General features: G+C 47.4%; 1 protein-coding gene across 1 annotated transcript in view; it reads right to left on the bottom strand.

Moving 5' to 3' along the window:
- Positions 1-1335: 1335 nt before the first annotated feature.
- The window catches only part of LOC149347129 (sodium-coupled monocarboxylate transporter 1-like), a 51743-nt gene continuing 41530 nt past the window's right edge, over positions 1336-11548 (bottom strand). Inside the window, exons 12-16 of the mRNA XM_089541498.1 lie at positions 10960-11046; positions 8234-8421; positions 4942-5042; positions 2510-2604; positions 1336-1362 (exon numbers count right to left, since the gene is read on the bottom strand). Coding sequence (XP_089397624.1) covers positions 1336-1362; positions 2510-2604; positions 4942-5042; positions 8234-8421; positions 10960-11046 — 498 coding nt within the window. The remainder of the gene's footprint in view (positions 1363-2509; positions 2605-4941; positions 5043-8233; positions 8422-10959; positions 11047-11548) is intronic.

Here is an 11548-nt window from a genome sequence, read left to right as displayed (position 1 = left end):
TCCTGGGATGCCCTGATGACCTGGTACCCATATTAAGTGTTTTTGTGTGGATTGGTAGCCACGGGTTTAGCTATCTTGCAGGATTTTAGCTGCTAGCAGTGCGACCCTGCCCCTGAGGTAATTGCGATACGCTGTCTGTGAATCTGTGAGAATGTATTCTGAGCTAGTGTGTGTTGCAGCTAGCGCAATCGCCTCTTCTTCCGCAGCCAGTATGTCCTGGCCGGCCAGTACTAGTCCGTCCATTGTTTTATTTTGGTGCACTACAGCGACGGCCGTCATTCCCTGCTCGGGACCCGCAGCATCGACATGAGTGACCGAGCGCCAGCGAAGCAGCTGTTATAACCACCACTAGTGACTTGGCACAGCAGCGGCGAGGCTCCGAGCGAGCGCAGCTGCGGCGCCTCTCCACAGCGAGTCACGTGGCATTACGTCACTTCCCACGCCTTCGCTCTGCCGGCTTAAGGTCAAACGCGCACCAAACTTGACCTTGACTGTTGTAGCGCGAAGAGTACAGCTTTCGGTCTAAAAAAAATGAACGCTGTTCTCGCGCTGGTGCAAACCTGTTGTAACTGATTGGTACGTTGTATTCTCTGGATCGATGGTGAAACAAGAAGATGTGCACCGCGACTGAAAAGCGGGTGACTAAGGTAGGGTAAGTAAAAAATTATGTACAGTTTTTGTTGTACAGTTTTTAACGCAGAGGTAGGTTCAGCCTATACGTACTGTTTCTACTTAGTGTTCTCCCTTTTCAATCAGCTTCCTCTATCGGGACACAAGCTTGATCTCCCTTCCAAGAAGACGGTTTTTGTTGGCCTTCAAGTGTTTCATGCATGACACAGTCGATCTGACTACACGGCAACCGAAAAGTTATGACGGGTTGTTGTGTGCCCCACCCACTGGCTACAGTAAAAAAAAGGACAGCAGTTATCTGGTCTTCCTTCGTATTCGTAATTTCGAATAACAAGGTCGCCGAACTCTATATAGTGATGTTGCATTCCACGCAGTGGAAACTACGCGCCTCTGATGAGTGCTGCGGCCGGCCTGACGGCGCTTAGTAAAGAAATCGTGCCGTGTGCAGGCCTGGCAGCCGGCGGGCGAGGAGAATCGGGGAAGAAAGCGCAGCGCGGAGGAGAGCGTCGCTACTTTCAATTTATCACGGGGCTTTAGTCTAACGAGAGATGGTGCTGTAGCATTTTTCGCCCTCAAGCCGAGATTGTGCTCTTCTTAACGCAAGTGGACGCTGTAGAAAATGTTTAGCAGTGACGTGGCGCTTTTAAGCTTTTACTTATACGGTTGCGCAGCTATGTAAAAAGGATTTGTAATTGATCAGTTGGCTCAGCTCAGTTTAGCTCTTGCTGAATTCTGCGACATCAAGGAGAAGCACTAAAAAGAGTTAAGGAGTTAACTATAGCAGCACAGGTAAATGGCCCAATATTGAATACCTACTGGCAAACGCCGGTTCTACACATGACCAGAGTGAAACCATCCATTTGCAATATTCGGTCGATTACCTGGGCTGCTTGGGATTGTTTTTCATATTGCTGCTCTCGAATAGTGTAGAAAGAGCCTGTGCTTCACAGCCGTCGGTATTGCTTCTATACTGTGCTGCTTGGCCCACTTTGTACCTGTTGTCCTTCGACTGCCTATAGTGGCAGGAGAGCTTCAGCCCGTGCCGGAGCCAAGTTTCTCAGTGCCCCAGGTGCTACTTGAGCGACATTGCAGAGTAGCAAAAAAGACACTGGTCTAGGAGCAGTAGGGGAAGTTGTCGCGTTCGCTAAGACAATTACACAGATATGATTGGATGACGTAAACAGTGCTGGATTTTTTCTCAAAGGCCATCATTTCCCATCTTTGACTATAAAGATTAAGACTAGCTGCTGCTGGTGTTTTCTTTGGCAATAACTAATGTTGACTGGGTTGAAACTGGCGAAATTCTCGATCAGCTAAAGTTAATGCTCGGTGGCTTTGTATAATGCGCGAAAAGATATCGCGCATACTTAACAATTGGTTTATTTAGATGCTTTGAATTTCAAAGAACCAAAGACAACTTCAGAATACCCCGTTGGGTAAGGAAGAAAGTAAAAGGTAATTGATCAAAACGTGACTCGCTGAATGTGTTAAGCACAATACGTGAATTAATACTTGTTGATATTTTGAAAGCAGTGACATGAAGTAATCTGTTCGTACATTTTGAATGCCGGGAAAGAAATAATTCCAGCGGAAGTGGCTCATTACAAAAGGCTTAAAACACAAGGTATATACGTATATGCACGCGTACCACACACAAATGAAATGCGCGTGCAGCATGCAAGTGAGGACACCTGCAATTGGAGTGCATGGTTAAGGCGCTAAACAGCTATTACACACAAATGATTATAGGCTAAATACAATACTTGTTTTTATACTTCAGCCGACCACTAACATAGTAGGGTAAGCACTAAAAACAGCCTATTTTTTGTCTTCTCTCGTCTCGCCACATACCAAGGCCGGCAACAAAAACTGCACTTACGTTCAGTGCTTCCCGCAAAAACCTGAAGCGCCTCCAGAGGTTCAGGATCACTGGACTGGTAAGATGCTTGTTCTTTACGGCTCTCTTGGTTCCACCTGAAAGAAACTTGTGGTTACAGACAAATCGAGGGGCATTTTTTCGCGAAACGAGACCGACACACCTCCCCTCCCTGCTCGTTTCGTTTGTCTTAGCGGAAGCACTTCCTGAGCAGTCAAGCTGTGGTCCTGTGTTTATTCACTTCGGACGCTGGTAATCCCCTAGGGAAATAGTTCTGCGGTCGTCTAAAACGATGAAGGAACGTTCACGAGGAGATATTTATTTAAAAATTTTGGTCGGAAATATATCCATAATGCAAGATTTTTTTTGCAGTGATGCAGCTTTGCCAGTTTTTCCCGAAGTGGAAAGCTTGGTACTTTTCTGTCAGCTTCCAGTATTTACTTATTTATTCATTTATTTATACACAGATACCTGCCTCACCTCGTGGACATTATCACAGAGGAGACAATTTTAGAACGATTTGATAATTTTTCACAATAATAAACAAGAAATACAAAATTAGAGTTAACACCAAGTCAAGACAGATAATTCCCAGTAATGAGCTGAAAATGTGAACTGCTGGGAAGCGGTCAGAGGCAAATTTATAATCAAACTGGCTCCGTCATAGCTGTCGTGTTGTAGGAGGATGTACGGATGGCGATGGAACAGTCGACACTGCTCTGTTCGTCCTCCTATGCTTTAGGAGCGGCTGAGGTCAATAGTCGCTGCCCCAGACAGTGCGTAGTACCGGATATCCTGCAGGAAGTTTTAGTTGACTACAACAACACTTGCATTCGAGGAACCAAGCTAGATTTCATTCCGTTTCCACGGCTACAGTTAGCTACAGCCAAAACTTTTTTCTTCCTCTCTATCCGCGCATTGATCATGGACAAGAGCGTAAATTGCTGGGATAGTTGGTTCACAGTGCACAGAGGGTGGAACCAGCAAAAAGGATGCACGACCAGTGTGACTTCTATTTCTTGTCCTGCATACGTTTTCGCTGCTTCCACCATCTGTGCATTTGTCATGGACGGGCCGCTGTATTACGATTTGTCAAAAATATACAGCCCGAGTGGTTGGGTTACGGGCTCTAGTAGTCGGCGTCTCCACCACATTTGACAGTCCTAAGCATGGGCTTCTTGACGACGCAAGTTCCTGCTGCCATCGAGAGATTGCGGTCGCTGAGTGTTACGCTGCAGAGCTTCCTTCCTTCCTTCCTTCCTTCCTTCCTTCCTTCCTTCCTTCCTTCCTTCCTTCCTTCCTTCCTTCCTTCCTTCCTTCCTTCCTTCCTTCCTTCCTTCCTTCCTTCCTTCCTTCCTTCCTTCCTTCCTTCCTTCCTTCCTTCTCTCCTTCCTACCTTCCCTCCTTCCTACCTTCCTTCCTTCCTTCCTTCCTACCTTCCTTTCTACCTTCCTTCCTTCCTTCCTTCCTTCCTTCCTTCCTTCCTTCCTTCCTTCCTTCCTTCCTTCCTTCCTTCCTTCCCACCTCCCTTCCTACATTCCTTCCTTCCTTCCTACATTCCTTCCTTCCTTCCTACCTACCTACCTACCTACCTTCCTTCCTACCTTCCTTCCTACCTTCCTTCCTACTTTCCTTCCTACCTTCCTTCCTTACTACTTCCCTTCCTTCCTACCTGCCTTTCTTCCTTCCTTCCTACCTACCTTCCTACCTACCTACCTACCTACCTACCTACCTACCTACCTACCTTCCTTCCTTCCTTCCTTCCTTCCTTCCTTCCTTCCTTCCTTCCTTCCTTCCTTCCTACCTACCTACCTACCTACCTACCTACCTACCTACCTAGCTACCTTCCTTCCTACCTTCCTTTCTTCCTTCCTTCCTTCCTTCCTTCCTTCCTTCCTTCCTTCCTTCCTTCCTTCCTTCCTACCTTCCTTCCTACCTTCCTTCCTACCTTCCTTCCTACCTTCCTTCCTTCCTTCCTTCCTTCCTTCCTTCCTTCCTTCCTTCCTTCCTTCCTTCCTTCCTTCCTTCCTTGTTTTTCTCTGTTTGTTTCTTTATTTCTATCTTTTTTTCTTTTTCTTGTTTTCTTTCCGCATTTCTTTCTTTCTCTCTTCCTTCCTTCCTTCCTTCCTTCCTTCCTTCCTTTCTTTCTTTAAGGAATCCTAGGTTAAAGAACCCCATGCGGTAGAAATTTCCGGAGCCCTTCACTGCGGCGTCCCTCTAACCTTAGTCCTTTTGGGACGTCGAACCCTATCTAATAAAAAAAAAATCTTTTCATGGTGTTTGAAATACTATAGGTTCGTTTTTGTTGTGTCTGGGGCGGCAGGACTTGGCATGGGTGATAAGCGCGCGCGAAGGGCATGGCTAATTGCACGTCGAACCAAAAGGCCTTAGTGCCGTAGTCGGCTCAAATGGCTTGTGATGATGACTACACTTGCCTGTGACAAGACTTAGAGCTGTCCCCAAGATGACCGTGAGTACGATCCCGATGAAGGCGACCCAGAAGAAGGACAGGCGGTACAGTGGGAACACGTACGGGCTGTGCATAAAGACATAGGAAAGGAAAATGGACTGCCACCAAAGCCGCACGCCTGTACGCTGTTGCGGCAGTTAGAGTGCAAAATCAAAATGTTTCAAAATTAAGAAAAATACAAATTATTGAACAATATCCACCAGTGGTCAAACACAACCACTGATGGGGCTTGTGAGGACCGGGTTGATCTTCCCGAGCAACCTCTCGCGCTGTTTGCCCGCAATCCGTTGTGAAGGTTGCGATGACGTCATATGGTCACGTGTTCTAGGTGACTAACCTGCCACCTTGGTTGCTTATCTGGTGAATTTTCGCTCACGCTGCCGCCGCCAACGACGGCACCAGGTTTTCTGCAGAACGGGTTCCTTAACAATATCGCGTCAAACACACAGATTTTAGTCACCTTATCTGAACCGTCGACGTGCTGATGTGTGTTGGAAGATAACACAGAGAGAGGAAGGCTATAACGATGTGAATAAAGGAAGAGCGTACTGGAAACTCTAGGACAAGAAACAGGTCGTTGAACTCATGTGCTGCCTTCGTCTATTTGCTTTACATCCGCGTTTTTCCAGCGCACTGTTTCTTCATCTACAAACGGTCAACTAACCACGACAAGCTGATAAATGAGTGGGGAATGTTTATTTTGATAAAAAGTGGAAGTAATACCGGTAATAAAAATACAGTCCAGCCTCGATAACTGAGGCTTGAAGTGCACCGTACATTGTTCGAGTTATGAGGAGTTCATAGTGGAGCAAAGTCAACGGGAACGAGGAGCTGATTCTCTGCGTTGCGCAGGCGGACATACCAGAGACGCCTTATCTGATGCTAGGCCTGTTTGCGGGCGCGCGGTCATTCAGAACTTCGGAATTAAAGGCGGCGGACATACGGCGACGTCCGACGCCCACCGGCGTTCTGTTTTAACTTCTGGCGTGCATCTTTTCCACGGCCATCAATGCTAAGTTTATTCCAGCAGCGACAAATGCTGGTGAAACGGGTATGTTGGGAGAAAAGTAGGAGCTTCGCGACCAACGCAAGGCGCGGTAGGCTGCGTGGCCCGCTTGAATTGCCTGTCGCATACCGTCATGCGTAATAATTATCGGGAGGTCTCTCTCGCATTGAAACCTCATTGACTTTGTCGTCGGCACGAGATTGTCAGTTTGAATTAACAGGAAGGTATTTTATTGTGAAATCAGTGCATTTTATTTCGAGATAACTGCACGTGCGCGATGTATAAAGTCAGATACAAGGTGCACCATGTTAAGTGGTTCGTGTAATGGGAGGTTAGTAAAACTAGGCATCGCTATGGACCCGGCGCAGAAAGCGCTGACAAAATCTTTCAGTCACATAAGAAGTATAGTGTGCAGTAGCCCTTAGCCAAAACTAGGCTTACCTACTTCCCAGAAAGAGCACGTGGCTGCTGAAACTAAGCGAAAAAAAGGCGAAGTGGAAAGGGGGAAAGGAAACATGAAGTGGTCCTATACCGAGCATTCACAGATAGGACTGTACAGAAAAAAGAGGAAAGTGGCAATAGGGTAAAACGCCTGACGGTGCTGGTTCCTGTGCGAAAGAAACACTAGGGGATATCCAAAGTACTTAATGATTCCGCCACGCTCCTCAAGTCAAGAGGATGAGTTGTGACCTTGACAGAGTCGTCGTAAGGTGCTGCAGTGGTCTAATGTATACCTCGGACAAACGGACGGCTGCTTGAATTAGAGGATCAGTGAGCGTAGGAACGCTTCCGGGCAGCTAAAAACACTAGAAAATTATGGTGCAAGAAGAGCTGCGAAGCGTGTTTCAAAGAGAAAACGCTACTTGGCAGGCCTAGTGACCATTTGAAGAGCGAAATCGTTATCTGGTACCTCATGCAATCTGAGAAGGCGGGCGCGTGAATGAACATGCCATCAGTACACTTTAGTAAAAAGCATACTGTAATTTTGAACCCAAACTACTGAGAACCTGAGCCAGAGGTTTTCTTACTGGCCGGGATGCTGTATTACAACCTAAATCATAGTCTACAGCGCAACACACATGCCTATCGTTGTGTCATGTGTCGTTATGTGAACCTGGTGGCCGTGGAATTGAGTCGTAGGGTCTATCGGGGTATGGTAATATATCCCTGCTAGTATTTCACTGCACTGGGAGGGACAGAAGTTAATGGCCTATCGGTCCGACAAAAGCCTATCCACAGCGGAAACTCCAAGTTTTCCATCGGCGCGAAATCCGTATTAACGTTTGCGCTGTACTGGTTGAAGCCGCTTGTTACCTGGCTGTGGTTGGCATGTGCGTCGACTGTGATATATAATGTACGAGTTTCACCAAGCCATAAAACCGAAATCAGCTGTAGAAATCATTGCAGGTGTTCCGAGAGCACAGGTACACACGTCGACACAGGTGCAAACGGTAATGCGATCCAAGCGAAACGGATGCAATTCGAATGACGGATTTTTGAAGGTACTAGACCGCACGTGTCTATAAGTCATGAAGCGCGGCTTTTACTGCAGCTGTCATCATCGAAACCGGGACTACGATCAACTAGTTGCTATGCCTGGCTATAAACTGTGTTCTTTTAGCGATGTTCGCTACCTCAGCCCGTAAATTAGAGTTATTTCGTCAGCAGTGCATGGACAGTTTGGCTTTGTTATGAGGGCAATAGCATCTTCAGAGCGGATATTTGGTCTTCACCCCATGTGCAGAGTATTTTTGGCAGTATCCTGCGCCACTAGAGCCATGGAGGAAAAAAACAATCAGAAGGGCGCATCCAGCGGTATACCCTGAAGCCTATTGTCATAAAAAGAATAGAGCTTCTAAGTATTACCAAGACGAAAAGCTGACGCCACCGTCGATGCGAGTTTCTTAATGAGCACTTCATCCGCCCCGGGAATGCCGGGAATACGAGGTTTCGTGCTTGGCTTGCGTTAAGCCGAAAGCGTGGATTGTACCTCGAAATAACACCTCGAATAAGTAAATAATACCTCGAAAAAGACATTTCGGTACTGCGTTTTTCACGTCTCAAATAGATTTAACGCTATTGAGGGTTGGGTGTTAGGTTGGTATGGAGACTGGCCGGTATGGAAAAATGCATATCTCTACGACCGAATCATCCTTCAAAAGGCGGAAATGAATTACCAGGAGTGTATGACCTGCTTTATGTGCTTGCATAGGTGGCGTGTGCTACAGCACTAGCCTCAAGAAAGTCTTACCTGTCGCTGATTAATGGGTCCATTGGATATGCTGCAGAACCGGTTACTGCGCCAGTGTAGTTGGTCTGCGGCGGGCATCTCTCCAACGTTTTAGTGAGAAAGGGTAGAAGGGGCACTGCCGACAGCCCCCTGCCCACCGCGTGCCACAACTGGAGCGCACAGACCAGCAGGCTAGCCCAAGCAGCGCCCTGCGCACGAAGCAATCACAGAATTTGTACAGACACCAAACGCTCGCGCTTACTTAGGTATCACTCATTGCTTAGCAGAGGAAGACAGAAAGTGATGTAGGAATCCCCGCACCTCCACCAGTGTCACGACCAGAGGAGCCGTGAAGGTAGACGTCGGGAAGAACCCAAGACCGGGAGCCTTCTTTTAATTATCGAGCCAGCTTCCACGACACCGAACAGAACAGCGCGTCACGAGAGCCCACCGCCGCTTCGTCGTCGTCTTCGACTCAGCGCGGAGGCCGCGCGGCGCGTTAGGCGCGTGGCATTATGATTTTAGGTAGTTTAGGGCTATAAAGGCCACAGGCTACACAGGACAGGGTTGGCTATTTGTCAAAGGCATTTGTCTTGCAATGGATGTTAGTGGTCTGATGACTTCTATGCTTTCTTAGATGTCACAGAGTAAGATTAAACTGCGATTAGCACCTGCACACGCCATGATATTTTCTTCCTAATCTCCTTGTTTTAGCATTTATCTACATGTGGCAAGATTATTGGCGCATCAACCTGGTTCAAGCGAACGGGATCATTGACTCTGGAGCGCTTTGTCACAAATTCAGGGTGACTGTAGAGCGTGTGTGTGAAATTTCTGCGCATACCAGGTTTCTGCGTCCGTGTGTTTACCTCCATGCTTGTGAGTACCCGAGAGTTCGCGTCGTCTTTTAAGCAGTGGTCAGCGCTTAAAGAATCTCAGTAAACCCAACCGGAGCGCTACGCGACGTCCCTCTTTTTTTTAGGTCATACATGTCCTGGATTTTATCATTCGGGCATCTTGAGCCGCGACGAAAAGGAAAATACAACGGAAGCGATAAAGCCAAAGCTGGACATATATTTGAGAAATAAGAGAGAATGTGGGCAAATCTTTTTAGTGCCTTGTGATTAAGCGGGTGGTTCGCCCAGGTGCTGGGAACCATTGTTGTAGACGGCCCTACATGCTTAGCCGATCAGCTGTCGCTGAAAAGGAATCCCTGTGTGAGCCAGCATTATATCCCACTGTTCACGACTGATTTCCTCGCTGTCGTGCTCTCTAAGTTGCTAGGGGATGTTCCAGCCCACATGGACAAGGTCGGAGACCTCCCTGCAAGCTGCAGTTAGTGGAGTTTGTTGTACCGTACTATATTCGGAAGCGTGCCTGCATATATACGTTTCTCCGTATTGTAGCTTCTTGCCTAGTGAGTTCTTTGCGAAGTTTTGCGTATTTCCTTCTGCTTAGACTGTGGCGGTCTATGATCTCCACGTATGTTGGAGGGGACGAAGGTTTGGAGTCTGGGGGTGTCGGTTCTGGGTGTGTGTGACCTCAGGCTGTCCTGTCAGGTGTATTGTTTCGTTCTATGCCTTCGTGTGCTGGAATCCATAGTAAGGTGTGCCTGGTGTGTTCCCTTAAGAGTTGCTTCTCATGATGTTTGCAGTCGCCTTGGAGATCCCCCCATCAAGGCCAAGGCATGCGGCGCCGTGAGGGGCCAAAGCGTGCAGTCTAAAACGGCTTTTTCTGTTTCCCTCCGGGCCGACAAAGCTCTCAGGTTGCTGGTTGTGTAGCACGACCGCAAACTCCACAACACCGCTAAGGCGCCAGAGCGCGAGTCCGGTACTCCACCCTTTCCGCCGCTCTTATCATTTTTTTTTTATGGACACGTCGCGTCTTTCGTTCTTTATTTTCACGGTTGCGCAACCACGAAGTCCAAGTCACTTCAACGACGCCTGCCAGCAGCGCGTCTTCCGAGTGTCGTGGAGAGGAAATCGTAATCATAAGTCGGTATAACTACGGCCGGACATGATCACGCTGCGTTTACACACATAAATTTATTAGCTTCGATCCTTATATTTACTAACCATGTTACCTGCGTTCATTGTTGAGGTAAGAATTGTTTCTTTAGTTCTTGGATCAGAAGTTATTTGCATTTAACTCCGGCCACCACTGCGCACTCCGTGTACTCACAAGCAGTCATACTACGTTTAATTAGACCCACTCGAACTCAGGCTCAGATGGAGTCATGACTAGAGCGGGCGGGTACGTACTCTCAGCGTCAAATGAAACGGGCGCAAGGCAACTGAAACGCGAACTGCAAAATCAGGTTATGTTACGCAGGGAAAGCTTAGTATTAGCGTAAATTAGTTTAACATCAACGACGGGAAGTGTGTGCTTTCGAAGTGTTGATCCGACGCGTGTGTATCGTCTTCCCGGGAGCTAATATACTGGTGTTTTTTTGTTGCTTTTTAAGTTCTCTTGTTTGCGCTTCATTTAACACTGATGGCACTCACAATCTATGCTTAGTAGAAGCTGGTTACCTGTCATGCCATCTGCCTATGCCTGCTAAGCAGAGATATTCCTGCCTTCCCACCATCTCAAAAAACTGTCCAGACGCATCTCAGCACGTTGCCCGGTGATGAGCGTGTTGTCGGCAACTTATCGATGTAAAGAAAAACTACAATGATAGCACAGCACTGCCCGACCGAGAGTTCCGTGCGTGAACTCCGCATAGAGAAGGATTCATTAAGTCAAACCTTTGCATTGACCCACGGCGAAGAGACGGCAAGGAGGACGAGACCGATGAACGGACCTGAAGCTGACGAGTAGAGGGACACAAACAGCTGCGGAAAAAAAATGTAGACAGGCTTCATAAGAAATACCGTCATTATGCATACCGTGCCAACTCACTCAAGGCTCATGGCGCAATAATAGCGTTGATGTAATGGATATTTCAGTCTCTTATGCCCATGCATCTCACTAGATGGCATTCACAGAAGCGCACGCGTTAAAAACGAAAAAAAAAACGAAGAAAGCCATATGCGCGATGCTCCGCTCACTCGGTATAGCCTTAGTCAAAAAAATACATGCCAAGGAGTTCGCTTCAATGACAATTAGCACGGCTCTCTAATAAATTTGGCACTCGAAAGCTTGGGAGGGTTCAGGACCTGAGATTTCCCCGCCTTAGGGAGGATAGGGTCGCTAAGGATACAAAAGGAGCCACGCTTCATGGCTCAGACACGTACCCATTGGTTTGTATATTTTTAACAAACGCTTACATAAGGAAGGCCCTTCGTTTTCGGGCAATATTTCTGCTGCAATTCGCGAGGTAAACATTATCTGATA

The sequence above is a fragment of the Amblyomma mixtum genome, chromosome 4 (assembly GCF_055824585.1).
Source record: "Amblyomma mixtum isolate Tamu chromosome 4, ASM5582458v1, whole genome shotgun sequence".
Classification (NCBI taxonomy): Eukaryota; Metazoa; Arthropoda; class Arachnida; order Ixodida; family Ixodidae; genus Amblyomma; species Amblyomma mixtum.
This window is presented reverse-complemented; position numbering and strand designations above follow the sequence as displayed.